Source organism: Ursus arctos, unplaced genomic scaffold (assembly GCF_023065955.2).
Source record: "Ursus arctos isolate Adak ecotype North America unplaced genomic scaffold, UrsArc2.0 scaffold_26, whole genome shotgun sequence".
In the NCBI taxonomy this organism is placed as follows: domain Eukaryota; kingdom Metazoa; phylum Chordata; class Mammalia; order Carnivora; family Ursidae; genus Ursus; species Ursus arctos.
Window position 1 is genome coordinate 8075115 of NW_026622941.1, and position 26952 is coordinate 8102066.

Below are 26952 nucleotides of genomic sequence, written 5' to 3' on the forward strand. Positions count from 1 at the left end.
GGAGCATTTATTCCATTTACATTCAAACTAATTATTGATAAGTATGTTCTTATTGTCATTTGTTACTTGTTTTGTAGTTGTTTTTGTAGTTCTCTGTTTCTTTGTTTTCTTGATCTCTTCTCTCATGGTTTGCTAGTTTTCTTTAGTGATAGACTTGGATTCTTTTCTCTGCGTTTTTTTGCATATCTCTTGCTGGTTTTTGATTTGTGGTTACTACTCAGTTTGCATAGAACATCTTATGCATATAACAGCCTATATTAAGTTGATGATCATTTACATTTGAACTCATTCTTTACTCCCTGACCCACCACGTTTTAGGTGTATGGTGTCATATTTTGCATCATTTTATTTTGTGAATCTCTTGACTGATTTTTATAAGTATACTTAATTTTACTACTTTTGTGCTTCCTGCTTTTCTTTTTTTTTTAAAGATTTTATTTATTTATTTATTTATTTATTTATTTATTTATTTATTTGACAGAGAGAGACAGCCAGCGAGAGAGGGAACACAAGCAGGGGGAGTGGGAGAGGAAGAAGCAGGCTCATAGCGGAGGAGCCTGATGTGGGGCTCGATCCCAGAACGCTGGGATCACGCCCTGAGCTGAAGGCAGACACTTAACCACTGTGCCACCCAGGCGCCCCGCTTCCTGCTTTTCTTACTCCTACTTGTGACCTTTCTTTTCCACTTAAAGACTCCCCTTTAACATTTCTTGTAGGGCTAGATTCGTGGTAATGAATTCCTTTAGCTTTTGTTTGCCTGGGAAAGTCTTTATCTCTCCTTCTATTCTGAATGATAGCCTTGCTGGATAGAGTATTTTTGGCCGTACATGTTGAATATATCGTGCCTCTTTCCTCTGGCCTGCAAAGTTTGTGCTGAAAAATCAGCTGATAGACTTATGAGGTTTCCCTTTGTATATAACTGCTTTCTTTTCTCTTGCTATTTTTAAAATTCAAAGAATATTATTTTTTAACTAGGTGATCCAAGTGGCCAAAAAATAAAGACACGAAAAATGAGAGGATTTGAGCATCTTGAGAAAGCTAGACTTGGAGCAGAGAGACATAGGCAAAAGTTGAGAGGACAGTTTGCTAATATAGATTTGGTCCTTTCCTCTGTTGAGGTGGCCTATACTCTATTCTTGCCCTGTTTCATCAAAGCAAACGGGTTCTCTACAAACAGTATCAGTATCACAAATTACACTTAAGTGGTATAAGACAATGAAATTTAGAAATGTCTTCACCCCATATAAACTGAATTTCACTTTGAAAGTTGGTATATATGATATATATGATGGTTAAGAGCATGGCCTCTAGAACCAGAGTATCTGGTTTCAGATTTCAGCTCGGTCACTTGCTAGTTGCATGCTTTTTAGGCAAGTTATTTAACTTCTCTGTCCTTCAGTTTTCCCAAATCTAAAATGGGTATTACAACCCATTTCGAATTATTTGAGGATTTACTTGTTAACTCATATAAAACATTTAAAGTAGTCTCTGGTGCATAGTAAGTACCATATGTTAACTATTATTACATGGAGTAGAATTTCACCATCCGGGGGACATGTTGAGCAACAGAAGAGGGAGGATGCATTACTATTAATACTCTCTCAAAAAATTGTGAAAATTCTGAAAGTACCATCACAATTTTCTTTCACCTCCTACTAGTGTGTTAATAAGAAAGTGTTTTAACAATTGAGGTCTTATACATAATTTTGGTAAAATAAATCTAAGTATAGGTAGAAATTCTATTCATATTATATATTATTTTAAAACATATACATAAATATTTATGTTAATTATTATATAGGTAGGGTTCCTACAAATGTATCCTATAATTTGATTATATATATATATATATACATATATATATATATGTATATATATATATAGTACCTGACCTGTAATTAGGGGAATAGTGCATGGCATATAATTGGGTATTTAATGTGCAATGCCTGACAAATAGTAGGTGCTTAGTAAATATTGTTGAATAAAAGAGTAAATGATTAAATTATTTAATTAATTTATGTCAAAGATATATCTGAAATTGACAAGAGGAAGGAAAGAAATGGGAAGTGAGCCAAATTTCATGGTTCTACAAGATAGTGGCTTGAAGCCCTAAGTGCCAGAAAAGAGTGTAGGCAATACCAGAATACTGAGAAAAGGCTAAAAATCAATTGGCATCTAACAGTGGGATATTTAACAACAGACTCTAAGCTTAGTGTTGAATTGTTATAAGTCTTTCCTTTTTTTTTTTTTAAGATTTTATTTATTTATTTGACAGAGAGAGAGAGACAGCCAGTGAGAGAGGGAACACAAGCAGGGGGAGTGGGAGAGGAAGAAGCAGGCTCCCAGCAGAGGAGCCTGATGTGGGGCTCGATCCCATAACGCCAGGATCATGCTGAAGGCAGACGCTTAAGGACTGAGCCACCCAGAGGCCCCTATAAGTCTTTCCTTAAATGTTATCTTCTGGGGTGCCTGGGTAGCTCAGTCGGTTAAGTGTCCACCTTCAGCTCAGGTCATGATCCCAGGATCGAGCCCCATGTCAGTTTCCCCACTAGATGGGCAGTCTGCTTCTCCCTCTCCCTTTGCCCTTCTCCCTGCTCCTTCTCTCTCGAATAAATAAGTAAATCTTTTAAAAAGTTATCATCTATGTTAATATATAATATGGATATGTGATTTTTAATAGAATATGAGTTTTCATTACAACTTACATTTATATAGAAAAGATGTAATTTACACATTCATTTCAGTTTTAGTTACACTGTCCTAAGGAGCAAGCAAGTGAATCATTGAGTCTTTGTACCTTTACCAGGCATTGCTGTGCGTATTTTGTCAGCGACAAGAATTACAATAACAAAAAGCAATTAAGAACCAATGAGATTCATGCCTTGTAGAGGTAACAATATATTATTAACCTTTCAATAATCATTAACTTTCCCTTTCTTAAAAAAAAAACTAAAGAAAAACATTTTGTTTTGATTTGGTAATAAGAAGAAAATTATTATATTAACCAAAGTAGAAAACACATATAGGCAAATGGAAACATGGTCAAATGAAAAGACATCATGTTATATTTATGAAACCCTTTGAAAGTCAGAAAGCCTACTCAGAAATTCATAAAATCAAGAGCAGGAAGTTAAGACATTCAAATCAGCAATATTCCTTTTTATTTAATCCCCTTGAAGGTCTTATAAACAGCTTGTAATAGTCACATTCACCAATTTAACTTTTATAAATTCAGCAGCAGTCTTTGGGACACCAGGAGACAAAGGACTGTATTGTAGTCTTCAGTGAACGAGGTGTATTCTTGCTCCATTCCATAGTTCAGATCTTCATCATGGGATCTTAAAGGATGAACTGAAATCATAAATGGAAAAACTGCTATTTTCCTCTTCATACACGCTTGCACAGAAGAATTACGTTATAATGTAATATAATGTGTTACAACACACACACGTGTGCACTCCAAACACACACACAAACTCACATGTATTAAAAAGCATACTACTTCCCTGAACAGAAAACTTGAATGCAATGATTTGCAAACTTCAGCGTTCATAGGAATTATTTCTATTTTGTAGAACTAGGAAGGCACCCCAAAATGCCATTTTCAAAAGTACCCCCACATGATTCTGAAGCAGTGACTCAGCAGTGACTCCTCTTCAAGGAAAAAGTAGTTTAATCCTTATTCATTACATCGGAATAATATTCATACGTTTAAGATTATAAATCATGTCTATTGTAGTTCTAATCTCACAAAGTTCGATTTTTAATGTTTCTATATATGTATAGACACATATAATCTTATAGGTGTAAACGTTTAATTATATTTGATAACATGAGCACATAAAGGAATAATACTGCATTTTTGTGGATGAATTTTCCTTTTTCAGTCGGCCGTACCATACTTTTCTAGCCATTACCTCACTGACATTCATTCCATTTCCAGCTTTTTGCCCCTACCAACAATGCTGTAAAAAGGAATCATTATAAGTCCTTACACACCAGTGGCTTTATCTGTCCGGAAGAAATTCTCAGGGGTAGAATTTTGCATGAAAGGATCTGTGGAACATTTAAAAAGTGTTCCATAGACATTTCCAGATGGCTTTCTGCAAAGGCTACCACACCTCCCATTTCCAATAACAATATTTGAAATTATGATTTTTCTCTGTTATTTCCACCAGCGATAAATATTGGTGTCGTTTTAAATTTTTGGTGGTCTGATTTACATAAAGTGACATCTCAGTGTTAGTTGTAATTTGAATTGCCTGGACATACTGGTGAATTTGAGCATTTATAAATGTCTATTTGTCACTTGAAATTCATTCTGTGTGAGCTGTCTTTTCATAGCTTTGCCCAATGATGATCCATCAGATGCTATCCTTTAACAATTGTTAAGATATATATTAAGATGCATATATATGTATATTTATCCCTTTCATGCTATATACAATTTATTACCTTCTTTTTTTTTTTTAATATTTTATTTATTTATTTAACAGAGATAGAGACAGCCAGCGAGAGAGGGAACACAGCAGGGGGAGTGGGAGAGGAAGAAGCAGGCTCACAGCGGAGGAGCCTGATGTGGGGCTCGATCCCATAACGCCGGGATCACGCCCTGAGCCGAAGGCAGACGCTTAACCGCTGTGCCACCCAGGCGCCCCCAATTTATTACCTTCTATGTGTGTATGTGTAAATATATGATTTAACACTTTACATTTATATACTTTTAAGAGTTCCATCTTTAATCCTGTGTCTCAATCTGTATTTCTTATATCCACCAAAAAAACCATACTTTGGCATATATCATTTCTAAATATATAGTCCTCCCCCAATTTTTTTTTAATGGAAAATATATTCACTATCTCATTTCACCATCTTTTCCTTTTGATGTATAACTTAACAAATTTCTTGTCTATTCACTATTTTCTTCTGTTATACTTTCTGCATGAAAGCAAATTATAAAATGCAAATCTGACTGTGTCTTGCCCCAGCTTAATCTTTCAAAGCCCACTGTCTCCCTAACAGTCCCTAAAATAAAATACGAATGTGAAATATAGCAGACAAGGCCATTCATGATAGGGCTCTATGCAGCCTTTTCAGCTTAGATTCTCACTACTTCTTCTCTCTTGAGATTTACATTAAACAATCATGTCTTTGTCAGTAGTATCTTTTATTTATGTGTCTTCAGTGCTCAGAACACCATTTGTCACCATAAATATGATAAATACATATTTTTTAAGGTTTTTAATTTTATGTAATCTCTACACCCAATGTGGGGCTCAAACTTACAGCCCTGAGAGCAAGAGATGCATGCTCTACTGACCGAGCCAGCCAGGCACCCCAGTTCAATATATATTTTTGAATGAGAAACTTATTAACATTCTCCAAAGATGTGGTTCTTTTCTATGCCTCCATATTTTGTACCTGCTATGTCCTTGCCCTAAAATTGTCTGTCTTTCAATCATTTGATGTTTGCCTTGAATAGCACATCTTCAGAATCTCCTCCAATTTCTTAGGAAAACTTTCCATGTTCTTATGGCATCTTATACTACCTTTACCATAACATAGTGTTGTCATAAGTGTTGACATAAGTCTTTTCTTTTTCCCAAAATGACCGTTACAAGATACTGAAAAGATTTAATCATATAAATGTACCCAGTTTCTCCTTAGCTCCATGAAGTACCATTGTTATTGTTTAGAATATGTAACTAAGAGTTGGGATGCCTGGGTGGCTCAGTCAGTTGAGCATCTGACTCTTGATTTCAGCTCAGATCATGATCTCAGGGTTGTGGGATCAAGCCCTGAGTCTGGATCCCCATTCAGCCAGAAGTCTGCTTGGGATTCTCTCCCTCTCCCTCCCCCTCTGCGTCTCCCCCTTTCTCTCTCTCTCTCTCTCTGTCTCAAATAAGTAAATAAATCTTTAAAAATAATAATATATAACTAAGAGTTGGATTAGAGTCACATTTATAAAGAGCTGTTATATATTCTGAATATGGATATACATACATATGTAAATATATATACTTATGCATGGAAATGTGGGTATATACATTCTTTTTTTTTATAATACCAGAGGAATACTCAATTTTCAAAAAAATGTACCTGTTTTGAACAACACTGAATAACTTCTCCTCACTCACCTTCTTGGGTTGTAATTCCCATTTTCCTTTTCAGTGTACCTCAGGATGGTCTTCTTTTTCATCCAGAAACAAGAAGAGATTTAGACACAGAAATTAGCCCAGCATCATTAAAATCATCTGACTCACTGGGATTTTCTAAAAGGAAGAAAATAATTACTGGGAAATAAATTAGACCTCCCCTCAAGTGCCTTAGAATCTCTTTGAACATTTAAACGCATTGCCCACAATTAGGAAGGCAAACGTGTGACTTACGGGGCACAGGAAGTCTTTTCCATGCCTTAAATATGTTTTCCCGACATAATTGCAGCAAATACCAAGTCCCTGGGATTGAAGAAGTGTGGCAGGCCCTTCTCAGAAGGTAAGGAATACAGAGAAGGCGTTGAGCCTTCGTGGAGTAAGTGAGTGCTGGGCTATTTCTTCCAACCCAGCAGAATTACGCTGCTCAGAGGCAGAATTAGTGCATTGGTGCTAAAAACAGAAGTTGGAGGACAAAGAAAGCCGTATGATGTAATGGGAAACGGTGATGGCTTCTATGGGAAAAAGATGTAGGAAGTTCAAGCTTTTAGATTTTTAGGGGAAAATAATATAAATATCAAGTTAGAGAAAGGAAAGGAGCAGGATGTAAGAATTGTGAAAGAGATGTGAAAAGTGAATGCTTTTAGATTAATTTGTATCAATAAGATGAGGTCCAAGTCATAATATTCGACTTGCATGGTTCTTTGTACCTCCACCAGAAATAATCACAGACCTCTAAGCCAGACAACAAGATTGCAGTTTTACGTTCTCTAAGAGTCACTTTGTAGATCATTCCTGCCTTTCTTCCCTATATGCTTCATAAGCTTCCTATTACATGTTTGAGATTTCTTTCCACTGCTATGCAAAGTACAATGCCTCAGCTGCAATTGTAGCTACTGATCAGAACCGCAGGGCTGTAGACCCTCAAAGACCCCACGGACCTGAGGAAGTCAGCACGTCCAGATCATCTGCTTTCAGGCAAGAATTCATCTCCCGGTATTGAACTTGGTGGACAGAATTCTCTCCTCTCAAAGAAACTGACAACAGAGGTCCTAGGTTAGGGATCAGCTGATCATAATAAAACTTGCCCTCACTACCGGTGCTTTTTCCCAGCAGTGCACACGTACTCAATCTTTATCCATGCCCTTGTCTTGTTTCCATCCCTTCTACTACCAAGCTTTTCCCTTATAATGCTACAAACTCAAATGCAGTAGGCTGAGGCAAAACCATCTCTACTGCCATCATATGATACCCCAGTTTCTTCCCCTAAGCAGGCAGCAGTCTTCGCTAATTCATGGGAGCTTTAAAAAAAAGATCTCTCTGAAATCTATCCGTCCTCTCTTCTCCATGCTATCAAGTCCTTTTCATCTTCTATGTCAACTATTTCAAAATGCTACCCCTGTCAATAATGTGGTCTTCCTACAACCTCTCACATATCCCGTCATCAAACAGAACTTTCCAAAACACAGCTGGACTATTTCACCCTCCCCCACCACATAATACTCTTTGACTAGTCATCTTCTTACCATGAAGTACATGATTCATCCTTTGCTCCTCATCCTTCTACAACCTTATCAGTAGCTTCTCTCCTTGAACTCAACTTTTACTTCCCCTCGAAATGGCAGGTGGCCATCCCTTAAGCTTCTCCACACTTGTACATATTTTTCTCTTTCCCTATAATGCACCTTACCTAATTCTTTGAATTTGGTTTTCAAAACGTCTCAAAAACCTTTTAGAAGACTCCAATTCTCCCCCTGCCCCTCCCCTAGTTAATTACTGTCTTCTCTGCGCCACTTGTGTTCCTTAGTCACATGAACGTGCAATACTACGTAGTACCTTATTGTTTGCATATCTATCTCTTCTGCTAGACTTGAAATTCCATGGGGACCAAAACACTTGACTATTGATGTCTATAACTTCAGAGCCTAGTATATTGCTTAAAAGAACAGTAAAATGACTACTAGGTATATAGTAAGAGCAAATAAATATTTGGGCAATAAAGCATTCCTCCTAAACCATATAAGCACATTCATTCTAAACTACCAATTCTATAATGTCCCAATTAAACATGCAGCTAGAGTACAGGAATCATCAATGAACCAAAACCCCTTTCTCCTCTGAAATCTTATTCCCTCTTTTGGAGAAACTGCTTAAACCTCTTCTAGGTTCCAACCTTTTGGCTGTTTGATGCTTGAGTCTAATATGCGTACACTTGCTTTTAATATGTATATATATTTCAGATAATATGTATTGTATCCAAGAACCTTCTTATCCCATAGAGACATTAGAAAGACCATAACTTGGCTCAGACCTGTAAGCCGCTGTTGCTGTCTTCGCCTCTGAGTCCACAAGAGGAGAGCAACGAGAAAGGTCAACACGATGACGCCAAGGATCCCAAATATAACAATGGACGTGTGACCTAAGTGCAAGTAAGTATCACAAGAGATGATGTCTTAGCTAACAGGCTAAAGTCCCTGTTACCATCCCTCTCTTAGATACAGGATGGCTGAAGTAAGTTTCCCAATCCTCCGAATGACTTTTGACCCAAAGTCTCTTAACAAAAAAGATTCTAAATAATGCAGATAATTGGACCCATGCTCATAAACCCCATGATATACCTCCAGCATTTGATGATCTCTGGGCCATGGCAATTTCTGTAGGAGGAAAGAGAAGGAGCCTCAATTTGGGGAGTAATGTGTAGAACAAAATTTTCTATTTTTTTATATGAGCCACTGGTGCCTCTCAACCAAGTAAACTACTCCTTCCCACCTAAAACTAGGGTTCCCTTGTCCTTATTCCTTCTGTACCAAGACACATATAAGTCAAATGCTTTTCCTTGGTGAGACCAATGTATAACAACAAATGTTCTCATCGTTCCTTCGGATTGAAACATCATCATTCTCTCCCCACCGGATCCCGTGTTGCGGTGCCCAGTCTTGACACAAAGCACCTCACTGTTCACCCCCTTGCTGCTGCCCGAGATTCCAAGCTTACTCCAGGCTCCTGGCACTCACCTGAGCACCTCACAGCAGCATCTTCCTTGTGCCCACAGTCACTGTGCCCCCAGGGTCTGGCAGGACAATCCCACAAGGAAGACTCATTTCCTTTGCACGTCACTTCATTGAGCCATATGGGCCCAGTCCCCTGACCAAACGCTGCCTCTTTTAGTGCCTCTAGAGCTGGGCCACAGCCCAGCTGTCGACACACCACCTGTGCATCTTTGAGGTCCCAGGAGTCATCACACACTGTCCCCCAGGAACCTCCATGCCAGAGCTCCACACGTCCAGAACAATTAGAGGTTCCTTCTTGAAGTCTTATCTTGTCTGAAAAAATCACAGACACCTAGATCACTTCTGAGAACATAAAAACATCTAAGAGGTCACAGAGGAAAAGAAAGACTTGAAATTCTTTTTAAATCTCTATTTTAATACTTGCTTATTTAATGTGCAATTAAAAATATATTTTTAACAAAATTTATCCCTTATGAAAGCCTATATCCTTTCAGTAAACTGAGTGTATTTCATCCTGGACATAAGAACATTAGTGTGGGAGCACCTGGGTGACTCAGCTGGTTAGGGGTCTGCCTTCGGCTCAGGTCATGATCCCAGAGTCTTGTGATCGAGTCCTGCATTGGGATCCCTAATCAGTGGGGAGCCTGTTTCTCCCTTTCCCTCTGCCTCTCCCCCTGCTGGTGCACGAGCTCTCTCTCTCTCGTGCTTGCCCTCCCTCCCTCTCTCTCAAATAAATAAATAAAATCATTAAAAAAAAAAAAAAGAACGTTAGTGTGACTCAGGAAATGTTAAATAAACAAAGTTAACACTGTATAGTGTTAGCTTCTCTCAAAGAATAAAGATTTAGGAGATTTCCAGGTACATAAAAAAACCTCTTCCAGTGTAAGAAGATGGAGGATGGCAAAATAGTTCAGGATTGATCTTTTTGACTGCTTTCCTTCTTCTGTTAGTAAAGCGAGATAGTATTTGAAAGAAAAGTGGGAACGGTAAGGTAGACCATTCAATAGTCAACTACCGAATTTTATATTTTCTGCTCCTCATGTGTTCTCAGAGAAAGCAATTAAATAAAACTTTCAAGAAGACCACGAGGAGTGTAATGCTTTTTGGACAACTAATCCATGATCCCGAATACCTATAAGCCAAATTAAATGAAATCAATTACACCATCTGGGTAGAATAGGTAGCAGAGGTTATTCATTCCTACTTAATGAGATCAGAAGATGATAGTGGAATTACAAAATGAAATTCTCATACCAGCCAGCAGATACTCACCGGCACATGTGATCCACGTCTCCTCTGAAGGGCTGGCCACTCTCTGTTTCCATGGAGCAGATGGGCACTGCCATAGCATGTCGGGTCCTTTTGGACACTGGACATTGTCCACCCATATGTGCCTGGACGTTGGCTTGTCTAAAGCTGCAGGGATGATGTCTCCTCTGTCTGCACAGCCCAGCTGCCTGCATACCACCTCCACGGTGGTTGCAGACATACCACTCTTGCCAACGCTGCCCCAAGCTCCATTGTAAAAAACTTCCAGGCGCCCTGCACAGCTGTGTCTGTTGGTTTCATCGATCAGTCTCAGAGACATGAACTCTGGGATGAAATACAGAGTTAGCAGTTTCACATCTTCTCTGAAGATTCACAGGGCTCCCTTCCCTTTACTCTAAGGTGAGAATGGTTTTAAAAATAGGTATACTACGTCAAATACTAGCAATTCTTTAGTAACTTGTGGATGATTTAGTAGATTTTGATAAAATGTAGTATTTCTACAGTAAATATAGTATAATTCTATAAATAGCTTATGGTGTTCTAGTATTGGGTTTGTGCTTAGGGACCTCTTTAGAAGACCACTAATGATTCTAAATTGATTTCTAAATCTTAATCAAGGGCTCAGAGCCTTTCATATCAGTCATATAGTTTGGATTTTTCTCCCTAAATTACTACTGTTTTAGCCTCAAGAAACATTTCATTTACACACACACACACACATATATATATATATATATATATGTATGTATATATATATATATATTTTTTGTGGCTCTCTTGATAGTTAACATTTGGTGAGATACTCAGACACTAAAACCAATGTTGTGTACATTATGTTAAAATGAAATATTTCCTTTTCTGACTCTTCACAGTTGGCTGTGTATGTACTCTACCAGTTATGTCATTAAATGTGAATGATATCAAATCACCTCTGGCATATAGAATTTTTCACTTCCCTAAGTAACTGAGTCATAGTTCTGTTTTTTCCCAATATATTACAACTGAGTACAGTTTTCAACTTCACAATAGTTTCTAAAGCTTGCCATGTATACAGAATAAAGGCAGTGGCCTCTTATGACAAATTTTGCTCCTATGACAAGTACATTTCATTTGCCTATCATGAAAAATTACTTGGGTATGGTAATTATCTTTTGCCCTGTAGAATGTAGTGCTGGATTTATTTCTTCTTGTCCCTTTATACAGTGGTATCAAGTGGTGCGCTGAATGTAGCTCCATATATATTCATAAAAGAAGTTCTCGATCTTAGTTTTGTTGTCATGTTCATGATATGCAAGCCTATTTCTGTATTTTTCCCTTTCTGATATTATACTACCTTGCACATGGGGTAGCATTAAGTAATCAAATCCACACTTTGGGACCATGACTCAAGCAATAGTTCCCTCTAAACCTGCTTTTCAGGGAATTTTCTCTGTTTAATATCCCTCACTCTACTTGGCTCCTTCTCAGTCCTTCCTTAAGTAATTGTGACCAGATCTTCTGCACAGAACTTACCTGAGCAGATAACTCCTGCATCCTCCTTATGCCTGCAATTGTGCTGCCCCCAGCCATGCGAACGGCACTGCCAAATACGCGATTCTTTTCCGTTGCAGTTCACCTCATCCAGCCAGATGGGCCCTGTTCCTTCCCCGAAATGAGCAGAGCCAGTGGCATTAATGGCCATTCCACAGCCCAGCTGTCTGCACACCACGTGGGCATCACTCAGGTCCCAGCTGTCATCACAGATGGTGCCCCAGGAGCCCTCATGGTAGATCTCTATTCTCCCAGCACAGCGACCACCTCCATCTACCAGGCGAAGTTGACCACTCCCTGGAAAGGGAAAATAAAATATTAATAAAACACATTCATGAGGACTGAGGTCATTTTTATAGATTGGTCACTGATTCTCACCTATGCAAGTAATGCCACTTTCTTCTGGAGTGGTAGCCCTCGTTGTGTCCGGAGATGACGAGTTGCATGGGGATAATGTCTGACTCTGATTTCCTGCAAACACCAAACTGCTCAGTCATACGAGATACAAAAAACGTAGGGTGAGGAAGGGAGATCCAACAGAGTGTGAGACAGATGAGCCGAGAACAAACAGCTTTAGAGAGAGGGGAAGGTGGCAGGTCAACTAGGCTGGAAATGAATCAAGCGCTTTGAGAAGGGCCGGTATGTGGTAAGCACCAGGTAGGTAATTATGAGTTTTGTGAAAATTAAGTTTACTTTTCCTCTAAAAAGACACATGAGGTTAATATTCTGGCACACTTTTCATGATCCCTAAAATAGATCATGCCCTTTGACTTTTGTTCTTCATCCCTATAGGTACACCTGCTCTGAAGACACGCCACCATGAGAAAGGCTCATCATTTGCTGTCTGTCATCCTCTCACCTGAGCAGATTACAGAGGCCACTTGCCCAGGTGAACATGGCGATGCACCCAGAGCAGTTACAGGACAATCTCCCATGTGCTGCTCAGTCCCAGTGCAGTGAAACATGTGCCTCCAGATCTGATCACTTCCTTTCCCAAAATGCGCCCCTCCTGGGGTAGAAAGGGCAACTCCACATTTGAGCTGCTGGCAGAAAACGTGGGCATCTTCCATGTCCCAGTGAGAGTTGCAGAGGGATCCCCAGTTCCCAAGTATCTTGAGCTCCACTCTTCCCTCACATCGGGTCTTGCCATTCACCAAGCGGATTTCTGTGTATCCTGGAAGGAAATAGGGCTTTTAAAAAGATGTCTGCAATTACCTAACCCCACCCTCTTCACAGTATGGGAACAATTTGAACATGTTCTCTGGGTCTCACTTGAGCAGACGACTCCAACATCCCTGCTGTGGCTACAAGTCCCATCTGGCCGGGAGGCTACTGAGCAGAGTGAAAGATGGGATTCCTGCCCTTCACACTGGAATTCTTCAGCCCAGATCTGTCCATTGCCTTCTCCAAAGTGAGCTCCCCCTAGGATGGAGATGACTGTGCCACACTGTAACTCTGTGCACAGCACACTGGCAGCTTCCAGAGAGAAGTCAGAGTCACAGACGGTGCCCCACCTGTCGCCATGTTTCACTTCAACACGACCAGAGCAGGGAACTTCTCCTCCAACGAGTCTGGGTTCCCTGTGGGCTGAAAAATGATACTATTTCAGTGAGAAATGACATGATTCCCAGATTTTTCCTGCATGATGGGAGTGGAAAGGGGAGGCTGGGGTGTTTAATGATTTTCCATACTTGTTCCCCTTGGCTTTTCTGCCTGGAGTTGGGGATGGCAAATTCTAGATCTCCCCATTCCTCACTGGACCAATTCGTCTGAGAGAATTTTAGAACTTTGTTTCTTGGCATCAACCATTCCTAGAAGCATGATAACTCTTTTCTTTTAATATTTTGTGTATATTATTTGCAACACTGAAGACTGTAGGTGATATGTATCTTCTTTTTTTATTTTTTAGTCTTATATTCATTTCTCTACCCACCACAGTCTGGTGTTGGCCCCAACCTTTTTGAATGGTTTTATATAAAGTGTTGCACTATACTTCCTGTTTTCGAACTGAACATGGGATTTCTTCTTCCCTTTGATATGTGTTACACTTGACACATGAGATACTCCTTTCTCCTGTTTTTTCCTCCTACCCGTCTGACAGTGCTTTACCAGAACCTTTCATGCGTTCCCTGGCCAAAATTCTGTCCTCAACTCCCTCACCTTCTCTTAACTGCCAATAAATATGTTTTCATCTTTATGTTTCTCTTTAAATTTATATTCATAAACATATCTACTTGGACATAAGGTGTTCAAAATTGAATACATTATTTTACTGACAGGACCACAGTATTCTTTACTCAACTAATGATATCCAGACCAAATTAGAATCACTTAAAAGTCGAACCACTTCTTTATCTCATAAATAATGGTACTGATAATGACAGTAGCAAACATTAAATGAGCACCTATGTTATTTATGGCACTTTACTAAACATGGAACAAACATTATTTCACCTAATCTTTACAATCTCCTCAGGGGATGATTATTAATATCATTCCAATTTTACAGACAAGGAAAATAAAGCAGAGAGGTGTAGTAATTTGCTGCAGTCACATAGGGAGTTGCCGAAGGGCCAGGATTTGAAAGCAGGCAGCACGTTCCAAAACGTAGGCTCCTGATCCTCTCAACACACTGCTCGTGTGGAAATTCACTAAGACCTGGCAGTCCTCCAGGATATGTCTCCTCCTTATTTGTTGCTACCACTTTTTCTTTTAAGATTTATTTATTTAATTTTTTTTCTTGTAAGCTGTTTTTATTGATTGTCTTCTTTTTTTTTATTTTAATTTTTTTATTATATTATGTTAGTCACCATACAGTACATCCCTGGTTTCTGATGTAAAGTTCGATGATTCATTAGTTTTAGAGAGAAACCCGGAGAGAGAGGAAGAGAGAGTGCGAGCAGGGGGTGGGGCAGAGGGAGAGGGAGAGAATCTCAAGCAGACTCCTCGCTGAGCTGGCGCCTGGCACAGGGCTCAATCTCAGGACCCTGAGATCATGACCTGAGCCAAGAGTCAGATGCTTAACTGACTGAGCCACCCAGGCACCCCTGTTGCTACTGTTTTAATGTAATTTGTCTTTTTTTTTTTTTTTGGTCATCATATGTCAGGTAGACCCTTGCAATGGTTTCCTAAGCAATCTTGTTTCTTTTTTTTTTTAATGTTTTTTTATTATATTATGTTAGTCACCATACAGTACATCCCCGGTTTCTGATGTAAAGTTCCATGATTCATTAGTTGCGTATAACACCCAGTGCACCATGCAATACGTGCCCTCCTTACTACCCATCACTGGTCTATCCCATTCCCCCACCCCCCTCCAATCTTGTTTCTAAGCTCTCTTTCTAATAAATCTATGTCATGCCTACAGATATATTATTACATTTTAAGTATTTTCACACGATTGTCTTCAAGGCAGTTCAATGTTTCTTTACTATTTATGCAGTAATTTATCCTTTCACCAAATAGTATCAAGGACCTACAATGTTTTAGGCATTTGGGTGGGCTCAAAAGTCTGAAACAGTTCAGTTCATCAGTGAAAATAGATACTACTACTACTACTAATAGTAATCATAACCACCGCAGTTAACATGTATTGGTCACTTGCTGTGTAATTCCTGTGGAGCAGGTAGTACGATAACTACCACTTTTCTTTTAAGGAAATTGAAGCACAGAGAGCTTGGTAGATTCTCCAATGTCACCCATCTATGACAATTAAAGAGAAATGATAAACAGTAATTTCTTAGCATACTTTAAAATACTTGATGATGTCACCTTTTAGGTTTTCATGTCTATTACTTTATCAATTGTACCTGATGCTCCAACCTTAAGCCTGGTCATGCCAGGCTTCTGCGCCTCTGCCAACACTTTTCTCACCACTTACAATGCATTTCTGAACCTATGTACCTGGGAAAAAGCTCCTTCTTTTCAAGGCTGCTTAATTTCTCATTGATCACCCTCTCCCTCAAAAATGCACAGGTGAGCAGAAGATAATACATGTTCAAATAATGATGAGTCCAGGGGCGCCTGGGCGGCTCAGTCAGTTAAGCATCTGCCTTCGGCTTAGGTCATGATCTTGGAGTCCTGGGATTGAGCTCCCCGTCGGGCTCCCTGCTCATGGGGAGTCTGCTTCACCCTCTGCCCTTCCCCCCCCGTTTGTGCTCTCTCTCTCAAATAAAATATTTAAAAAAATGAGTCCAAAACTAAAAATATATGTTAGATACAAAACTAATAAATGAAGGAGTCATCAGCTCTATTTGAGGCTTTGCAAGAAAACTATAGAGAGTGCTATAAATTCAATCTGAGTTTTGAATTAAAAAGATAAGGAGTTTGCCAAGTAAGTGATGTGTAAATACACATTTAAAGGATACAGTCGTAGGGGCGCCTGGGTGGCTCAGTTGGTTAAGTGTCCTACTTTTGATTTCAGCTCAGATCATGATCTCAGGGTTGTGAGACTGAGCCCTGCGACAGGCTCTGTGCTGGATGTGGAGCCTGCTTAAGAGTCTTTCTCTCCCTCTTTCCCTCCCCGGCTCTCCCTCTCTAAAAAAATAAATAAATAAAATATAAGAAATAAAGGACGCAGTCATGAAATGTGGTGTAATTGAGGAATTATGAATAATTTAGCATGGATGGGATGTAACATGTAAAGAAAAGGCACACCAGAAATAAAGCTAAAGAAATGGAGCTCGGGTTTTAAGGACACTTTTTGCCAAGTTGAGGAGTACAATCATCAAGATAAAAGTTTGTTTTAACATACCCAGAGATGATTCAAATTATTTGGAAGACACAAACTATTTCCTTTAATTAATTTTGTAAAAAAAGGAAGCGCATTTGAAGGACCTTCTAAAGGACATACATCTTTTAGAAATGCCTGCTGTCAAAGAGCACTAATTCCCTTGATATTACTCTCAGCGTGACACAGATATCCTATCAGCACTTGCCAGTTTCCGAGAATGTTTCGGATCTGACTATATTCTCTATAGTAGCAGTATAAAATACCCCAGCACATTAAAATTTCACCACTTGCCCGTTAAATCAGTACAAAGCTAGTTTCTTCCCAAACGTGAGTTGAAGAAAACCTTGCTTTCTAAAAACAGCTCCGAGTTTAAAGCAAATAATGTCTCTCCCCCACAAATAATGAAAGACTCTTGAGTTGCGTCCTTAACTTCTTCTTACTATTTCATTATCTGAGCATGGAATTCCTCTAAGATATCATTACCTCGTATGCATATGATTCCATTCCACTTTGGGAGAGATATAAACCTTTAAACAAAGGCAATGAATGAGCCAAAGTCAGCTTTCTTGTAACCTCTTGCTCTCTTATCTGGATCCAACTCGAACAAAATAAAACCCAGCCGGTGCCAAAACAAACCAAAACATGAAACCAAACGTTTCCTTTGTCCTAAAACATTTGAATCCAGGGCAGAGGGAAATTCTTCCATGCAGAAATGACTTGGAGATTCCATTCTAGCTTTTTTTTTTTCCATGAATCTGTTAGTAACACATTACTCTACACCATGAGTTGGCTTCCTTATGTCATTTACTCTGTGTATATGGTTATAATAGTCAAGATTTACTCCTTTAAGAGATTTCTTTCCTGCTAAACCTGTGACTGCATTTTAATGTTAAACCCATTAATTTGATTTTTGTACCTGGATTTAGCTCCTTTGATCAATAATTTAAACTTTCCCCTGGAATAAGTAACTAAATTTGTATTTCTTTCTCTAGAAGCGGATAAATGAAGACATGAAGAACAAATAGAAGAAAGAATTCATTAGAATTACTTCTTTTTGTTTAGTAATAGGTAAAATCCACAATATGACTTAAAGAAGCATTAACACTTTTTAATCATTAATTCCTTTCCAGACTCTGAAGAAGTAGAAGTCATTCTAGGACCAAAACTGTTTCTCAAACCTTAGTAAATACAGAGGCACCTGGGTGGCACAGTCGGTTAAGCATCCGATTCTTGGTTTCGGCTCAGGTTGTGATCTCAGGGTCCTGGAATCAAGCCCCGAGTCAGGCTCTGTGCTCAGTGCTTAGTCTGCGTGGGCGTCTCTCTCCCTCTCCTTCTGCCCCTCCCCCACACTGTGCTCTCTCTCCGTCTCTCTAAAATAAAAATTAATCTTAAACATCTCAGTAAATACAGCACAACTCATATGAACTGTTTGCTAAGTTCAGATGTTCTCTGTGGCACCTACGCATGCCATCACCAACAAAATGTCTGGGATTCAAAGTAATTTTGTAGTGAATTTTCTTGGACCCATTTGTGGCTGGTTTATCAAAACTTCCCATCAGAGAGAAATTGTTGCTTTATCTTTCTAATCTTCCTGCTTTATTGAGTTCTTTGGCCCTTTTCAGCCTTAAAGCCCTGTGCTCTACAAAACTAATTCTAAGAATTTAAACAGATAATGGAATTTGTAGTTTGAACTTGGCAGGCACAGAGATATTTCCATGATTTTTCCCCCCCTGGAAATCTTCTGAAAGTATCAAGAAATCAGGAGACAAAATTTCAGGGGCGGCGAGGTGGCTCAGTCAGTTAAGTGACCAACTCTTGGTTTTGGCTCAGGTCATGATCTCATGGGTCAATGGATCAGGCCCCCCTTCTGGCTCCCTGCTCAGTGGGAAGTCTGCTTGGGATCCTCTCTCTTTTCCCCTCCCCCTACTTGTGTGTGCCCTCTCTCATAAATAAATGAATCTTTCAAAAAAGAAACAAAATTATAAATTCTATTTCTAGCAAAGCAAAAAGAGTGCTAAAACCTATGTGCCCATGTAAGTAGAAGAGCTTCTAAAACTACACAATATAACAAAAGAGTTTACAAAAGAAGGCAAAGAGCACACACGGCATACGTAGCAAATAAAAATATAGTTCTGTAAACAGAAGGGCCCACCTTCAGCTTCAAATGTACACTATTTGGGATTTCTATAATATGCAGTTGAATAGAATCCTAAATAATTCAGAATGTTACCAAAACTGAAGTGGTCTAGTAATAAAACCTAAATTTTGGATGCAGTTGAATGGAATGGAGGGATAAAATATATAATAACTCAGATATTATAGACTGGAAAGCTAATGTCTTATTATCCACGGTAAGGTATTCAGATAAATGTCACCTTGGAAAGAAAACCATGTGCTCTCTGAAGCTGAAAAATCAGAGAACATACTCGGAGAACAAAAAAACTGAAAAAAAAGATCAGAATGCTGGCATGACATAAATCCTCTGCCACTTTCAGCCGTTACAAGAGAGAGATGAACTTAGACTTGAAGTAGCCAGACTGCAAGAAACAAATGGAAGGAAAAATACCAATTTTGTAAGGAAGGCACGTTCTGCCTGTAGCTACTACATAATGAATTGAGAGACCTATAATTTGGAACTTGCAGGATCGAAAAAAAAACAAAAAACACCAAACCAAACCCTAAGTATCCTACCCCCCAAACTGGGGTGGTGATAAAACTGTAGGCTTAACAGAAAATAGAATTGACACTCCATATACAACATCCATGAGCCTACCAGCAAAGACAGGACTTTGGTCTTGCTTTTCCTCCCAAACCTCAAGTTTTAAATGACCTCAGGGCATCAGGCAATAAATTAAGAGGAAGGGGCTGGTCACAGCATAGATCGAAGTCTGTAAATATATTCCCTGACTCTGGTTACCTTCAGGTGGCATTAGATGAAAGAAAGTCAACTAGAAGGGTACTAAGTTTGGAGAGAATTGTTTCGCTGACTTTGAGGACAGCTGACATCAGCCAATAATAATTCAATCTGTAAAGCAATCCAAGGGTCCCCGAGACAATGTCAGCAGAAAGTGGGTTGTGAAAGGTGTGCAGCCCCCAAAACCGCACTCAGGTATGACTGTGGAAAGCACGCAGTAGAAGGATCTGCCCTCAGAATAGCACCTGGGCCCAGGAAGGACAATGGACAGAGAACAGCTTCTCAGAGGGCAGAACCTGGCCTATCAGGTTGGCTTACCAGGGAACTCACTCAGTTCCAGGGCAACTTACCATTCTTGACCAATAGGATTTGATAATTACCACAGAAAAACAACTCTAGGTACTTCTTGGTGCCCACAGAAACACCCAAATAACCTTAAACTGCTTACCTATTTGACTTATTTTAGTGAGAAAGAAGTAAATTTTTTCTTTATCCACTCTTATTTGGCTTTCTTTTGGATGCTGCTAAACTTCACGCTAACTAATATAAAATACAATTAATAGGAAAATATTTAGAAGGAAATGATCAGACATACAATTATACTTACATATGCCCAAACACAAAGCTCCCCCCCCCAAAATTATGTAGAGAAATACAGCTCATGGTTAGTTGTAGCATGATACATGTTGACAATAAATATTATGTATACATAATATGACAACATGGAAGTGCATAATATGACTAAGTTAAGGTCAAATATGCCTCTCATCTCTAAAAAGTAATCCAATTTCTTTCTAAATAAATAATATTCTTTCTAAAATAAATCTGAATTCAATGATGAAAAAAGTGATGCTTGTATTTATGTATTTATGCTTTTAAAATTAACCTGAATTCTATGATGAATACAAATGATTCATAAAGGTTGAAAATAAAAGAATAGAAAATAAATAAAGCAATAGTTGTGATATTACTATCAGACAAGTTTGATTCAGAAGAAAAATCATTCAACCACAGAAAAGGGGAAACTTTGTAATACTAAAAAGAACAATTCATAACGACCACATTACAGTCACAGGAAGATCTATGTCCCAGATTCACAGAGCATCAGTTAGTCAATTATATGATACAGTCACTGGTATACTCAGTGGAAAACCTACAACCTCACATATTTATATTAATAACTAGGAAAGAATCAACATTATTTAAGCACTGAACTCAAGAAGTTAAATCAGTCAGAAATCATAAAGGAATTAATAGAAAGAAAAACAAATTATAATGAATTAGAAAATGAAAATAGTATTAATCTTAAAAAATCCAAATGCTGGTTCATTAAAAAAAAGCAAAACCAAGCTAATTTTATCTAATAAAAGGAATTAAAAATATAAATAAAGCCACACAGTAGTAAATGATAAGAAGAGAGATGTCATGGGTAGAGAAGTAATTTCAGAAAGGTCTTTAAATATTGATATGAAATGGTCAAGATATTCTACTAAGTGAATACTATGGTACAGAACAATATTATATATAATATGCCAACATTTGAACAAACAAAATGAGGTGAAACTTATATATGGATTTTTTTTTGTATTTACATAAAATATCTCCTAAAGAATATATAAATACCCCAGTCATGTAAGTTGTCTGTGAAGAGTAGGACTGGACAGGTGGGGATATCTTTCAGGAAGAGCTTACACTTTCATTTCAAAGTGTGAACAACAGCAACAACAAAAAAAAGCACAAACACACACGAAAACACACACACACAAAAACAAAGTGTGCACTATGTGAATATATTGTCGAATCAAGAAACCTCTTTAGAAAAGAAAAGACGACGGTTGAAAGCAGTTATGTATATTCAAATTTGTATCTTTAAAGATTGTCTTTTTCCAATCAGAGGATAATTTCTATGTAATTAGACACAATTTGTAACATCAGGTAATGCACATGGGAGCACATCTAGATTAGGATGTATCTGGAGTAAAGCCATTGGTTAGTGGACATGCAGCTCCATACGACTACATCTCTACATGGCTAATGGTTTTGCTCTTATGTTTCTTTCCCTGAAGTCTTTCTTTTACTATATAAGTAATAGTTATGTCAATATGTTACCTTACAGTTGTTAAAAAGGCATCACTTTTCAACAATGTTAGTGTTTGTATAAATGTGATTAGCATTAAATACTAGAGATTTTCCTTATACCTGGCCAACTCACAGCTCACTGTGGAACTGCTAAAAGAGGTTACAGTGAAATACACAAAAACATTCAGAAAGAAGAAATTCTTACACAGATAAAAACAAATAATCAAATCAAAAAATGGGCAGAAGATATGAACAGACACTTTTCCAATGAAGACATACAAATGGCTAACAGACACATGAAAAAATGTTCAAAATCATTAGCCATCAGGGAAATTCAAATCAAAACCACATTGAGATACCACCTTACGCCAGTTAGAATGGCAAAAATTGACAAGGCAGGAAACAACAAATGTTGGAGAGGATGTGGAGTAAGGGGAACCCTCTTACACTATTGGTGGGAATGCAAGTTGGTACAGCCACTTTGGAAAAATCAGTGTGGAGGTCCCTTAAAAAGTTAAAAATAGAGCTACCCTATGACCCAGCAATTGCACTACTGGGTATTTACCCCAAAGATAGAGATGTAGTGAAGAGAAGGGCCATATGCACCCCAATGTTCATAGCAGGAATGTCCACAATAGCCAAACTGTGGAAGGAGCTGAGATACCCTTCAACAGACGAATGGATAAAGAAGATGTGGTCCATATATACAATGGAATATTAAGCCATCAGAAAGAACGATTACCCAACATTTGCAGCAACATGGACTAGACTGGAGGAGATTATGCTAAGTGAAATAAGTCAAGCAGAGAAAGACAATTATCATATCGTTTCACTCATTTGTGGAACAAAAGAATAACAGTGAGATCTGTAGGAGAAGGAAGGGAAGAATGAAGGGAGGGGTAAACAGAAGGGGGAATGAACCGCAAGAGACTACGGACTCTGGGAAACAAACTGAGGGTTTCAGAGGGGAGGAGTTGGGGGTTGGGCTGGGCTGGTGATGGGTATTAAGGAGGGTACATATTGCACGGAGCACTGGGTGTTATACGCAAACAATGAATCATGGAACACTACATCATGGAATGTAATCTATGGAAACTAATCATGGAAACTAATGATGTACTGTATGGTGACTAACATAACAATAACAAATTAAAAAAAAAAAAAGAAAGAACCTAAGGTTCAGTCATGCCAGCTTATCCAACATATTATTAAAATCATTTGGAGACATTTCCATGAAAGACGTATTTAAGTTCTACCTTCAATTTTAATACTTCTTAATCTTTCATACTTCCATGGATTTAAAAATGACTCAATTATTTTGCTTTGTTTCTTAATGAACAAGCATAGGAAAAAGAAGAGAGAGAGAGGCAAACCAAGAAACAGACTCTTAATTGTAGAAAACAAAATATGGCTACCAGAGGGGAGGTGGGGCAGATGAGATTAAGGAGGGCACTTGTGAACTAGACATTTCTTGAGTGAGATATAGTCATAAGGACCAATGTTTCTCATCAGTTTCAAGGATCTTACTGGAAATTTATACTCTTGGAATCCAACTTCTTAACATGTCAATTGAAAGTCTTACCTGAGCAGGTAACTTTAGCTTCTTCATAGTGATCACAGCTAAGTCCACCCCACTGCCAGTTCTTGCAGTCCCAAAGAGAAGTTTCATTTCCAACACAGCTGCTTAAAAACAGCCATGTGTCTGTTGTCTTAACTTTGGAATAAATCTGATAGGACGTTTTGAGAGCAGATCCACATCCCAACTGCCTGCAAACCACGTCAGCTTCTTTCAGTCCCCAGCCTCTGTCACATACTTTCCCTATCAGTTTCTGAATTTCCACCTCCACTGTCCCAGCACAGCGACTGCCTCCACCGACAAGTCTCAGCTCCAGATCGGATCCATCTGCAAAAGAAACATAAACTTAGTACATAGATACATATGGAGGTTAGCTCCCAAAGAATAGATTTTTTATCTTCCTTCCCAGATACTGAGGCATTGGAAATGATGACTTCTCTATCTTCTGGCTTTTTTTAACAGCCAGTAGAGGCCATGAATTCGGTAGAAACAGGATTATAGTTGCAAGGGTTAATAGAAATTGTCAATGGCAGAAAAATATGAACAAGTTGGAGATTTTTTAAAAAGACAGAACATTTTATGTCTCAGAGATCCATGTAGATTTAAGAATCTGAAATGTGGCCCCTAACAGCAGCCTGAATAATTACTACAGAAAATAGTCAGACAACCCTCCAAATTAGTCAAATAAAGAATGCAGATGCCTGAGTGGCTCAGTCGGTTGAGTGTCCAACTCTTGGTTTTGGTTCAGGTTGTGATCTCAGGGTTGTGATCTTTGGATCCTGATCTTGGGGTTGTGGGATTGAGCCCCAGGTCAGGCTATCAGCTCAGTATGGAGTCTGCTTGAGGATTCACTCTCTCCCTCTCCCTCTGCCTCTCCCCCTGCTCATGCTCTCTAAATAAATAGATATAAATAGGTAGATAGATAGAAGATAGATAGATAAAATCTTTTAAGAAAGAAAAAAAAAGAATGTGTTTAAGATTCCTTACAATAAGGAAATTATTAATTATTTCTGTCTCTCCCATCTCACACCCATTCTTACTCCTAAAAAACACAGGTCCTTCCTTCTCTGTTTTTCTTTTTATTTTAACTTACCAGAACATGTCACACCAGCATCTTCATTATGATTGCAGTAATGCTTTCCCCATTCGTGGTGTCTACACTGCCAGAGAGCAGATTCGTGTCCGTGACAGGAAACACTGTCAAGCCAAATGTGTCCAGTTCCCTCACTGGCGTTCACTCGACCCGTGGCGGTGACGGCAGTTGGGCATCCCAATTGCTTACACACCACAGCAGCGTCGTTACTATCCCAGCCATCATCACACACTGTCCCCCATTCCCCTTGGAATTTTACTTCTAGTCTTCCTGAACATTCAGTGACTCCATCTACCAGTCTCAGGCTGAGATCTGCTCCATCTGTAAGAGGGACACAAAGCAAATCATGACAACCAAACAAGAATAAGGGGGGACTACAAGTAGACACAGAGAAAACAGTGATATAATACCACTGAAAATCATTAAAGATGAAGAAAGAGGGGCGTGGGCAAGAAGACAGGACTTTTCAGAATAGCTAGTATCAAAAAGATAAGAAATAACAAGTCTTGACAAAGATGCCAAGAAAGGGGAAGCCTCTTGCACTGTTGGTGGGAATGCAAACCGATGCAGCCACCATGGAAACCAATATGGCGGTTCCTCAAAAAATTCCTAATAGTACTACCTATGATCCAGGAATTTCACTGCTGGATACTTTCCCCCAAAATACAAAACTCTAATTTGAAGGGATGTATGTATGAACTCCTATGTATATAGCAGCATTATTTATGATAGCCAAATTATGGAAGCAGCTCAAGTGTCCAGCAATAGATGAATAGCTAAAGAAGGTGTGGTATATATATGACAGAATATTATTCAGCCATAAAAAGAATAAAATCTTACCATTTGCAATAACATGGATGGAGCTAGACAGTATAATACTATAAGTAAAATAAGTCAGTCAGAGAAAGACAAATACCACATGATTTCATTTATATGTGGAATTTAGGAAACAAAACAAATGAGCAAAGGAAAGAAAAGAGAGAGAGACAAAGAAGCAGACTCTTAACTACACAGAACTAATGGTTACCAGAGGGGAGGTGGGTGGGAGGATGAGTGAAATAGGTGAAGGGGATTAAGAGTACACTCATCATGATGAACACTGAGTAATGTATAGAGTTGTTGAATCACCAATTTGTACACTTGAAACTAATATGATACTATATTTTAACTACACTGGAATTAAAATTAAGAACTTAATAAAAAAATTAAAAATGGAAATACCATATGATCCAGTAATTCCACTACCGGTGATTTCCCCAAGGAAAATGAAAACGCTAATTTGAAAAAACATATGCGCTTCTATGTTTATTGCAGGATTATTTACAATAGTCAGGATATGGAAGAGAAGGGAATATTACTCAACGTTAAAAAAGAATGAGATCTTGCCATTTGTAACAACATGGATGGACCTATAGGATATAATGCTAAATGAATTAAGTCAGAGAAAGAAAGGCAAATATCAAATGATTCCATTTATATGTGCAATCTAAAAAACAAAACAAATGAACAGACTTAACTATAGAGAGCAAACGGGTGGTTGCCAGAGGTGAGGTGGGCAAGGGGATGGATGAAATAGATAAAGGGGATCAAGAGGTACAAACTTCCAGTTATAAAATAAGTAAGTCAGAGAGATGAAAAGTATAGCATAGGGAATATAGTCAATAACACTGTAATAACTTTGTACGGAGACAAATGGTGACCATGCTTATTGTGGTGAACAGCGAGTAATTCACAGAATTGTCAAACCAATATGTTGTACATCTGAAACTAATATAACATTTATGTCAATGATGCTTCAATAAGAACTTTTTTAGAAAAAGAAGACACGACTTTTCAGTACAGAGAGTATGTGCTATAAAAAGAGTTCCTTTGGTGCCTGGGTAGCCTCTGACTTCGGCTCAGGTCGTGTCTCGGGGTCCTGGGATCGAGCCCCGCATTGGGCACCCTGCTCAACGGGGAGTCTGCTCTTCCTCTGCCTGCTGCTTCCCCTACTCTCTCTCCCTCTCTTAAATAAACAAATGAAATCTTAAAAAAAAAAAAAAAGGAAAATGTTACTAACAGGAGATCCAGAGGCCATATTTTATCTAGAGATTTGTTTGACTATCACGGAGTTTTTATTGGAATTGATTGTTTTTTCTTGTTAAATATATATTTGCATGTGTTTAGGTGATATGCACACACTCCGGTTTGCCCATGACTCAACACTGACTTTTACCTCTGACTCATTACCTATCTATAACTACCTGGTTTGCGTTATATGCCTGGTCCCTTTGTGACCACTTCCTTAGTCTAAAAGCAAGCAAAGAGAAAAGGGGACCTCATCATTACCACTTTCATCTCCCCCAATCGATATTCTTCAAAGAACCTCCCCCAGTCAGAGCTTGATCCTGAGCAATTTCTTGTAATAAATAAGTTGCCCCTTTCTTCTGGAAGTTTTAGCATTTGTTGCCACAATACTATTTACTGTGAGTCCTCAGCATTGAGAAGAAATGTGCTGATTGGGGACCTAGAAAGATTTTGGTGGGTAAAGGAGAATGGAAGGTAACTCCTGTGCATTTTTCAATCCCCAATCCCTCTCGCTTTCTTCAGCTAACAA

At 38.6% G+C, this 26952-nt stretch overlaps 1 protein-coding gene across 4 annotated transcripts in view; it reads right to left on the reverse strand.

The window, feature by feature from the left end:
- Nucleotides 1-3130: 3130 nt before the first annotated feature.
- Nucleotides 3131-26952, reverse strand: part of CD163 (CD163 molecule) — a 30977-nt gene continuing 7155 nt past the window's right edge. The window contains exons 5-17 of one of the 4 annotated variants that reach the window (XM_044385252.3): nt 24357-24677; nt 23270-23590; nt 13235-13549; nt 12822-13136; nt 12341-12433; nt 11945-12259; nt 10436-10756; nt 9167-9475; nt 8771-8806; nt 8464-8571; nt 7094-7189; nt 6138-6187; nt 3131-3351 (exon numbers count right to left, since the gene is read on the reverse strand). In XM_044385252.3, coding sequence (XP_044241187.2) covers nt 6168-6187; nt 7094-7189; nt 8464-8571; nt 8771-8806; nt 9167-9475; nt 10436-10756; nt 11945-12259; nt 12341-12433; nt 12822-13136; nt 13235-13549; nt 23270-23590; nt 24357-24677 — 2570 coding nt within the window. In that variant the 3' untranslated portion in view covers nt 3131-3351; nt 6138-6167. Of the gene's footprint in view, nt 3352-6137; nt 6191-7093; nt 7190-7813; nt 8572-8770; nt 8807-9166; nt 9476-10435; nt 10757-11944; nt 12260-12340; nt 12434-12821; nt 13137-13234; nt 13550-23269; nt 23591-24356; nt 24678-26952 lie in introns of those variants that run through there. The other 3 variants (XM_044385251.3, XM_044385253.3, XM_057318930.1) reach the window with 3 other exon arrangements.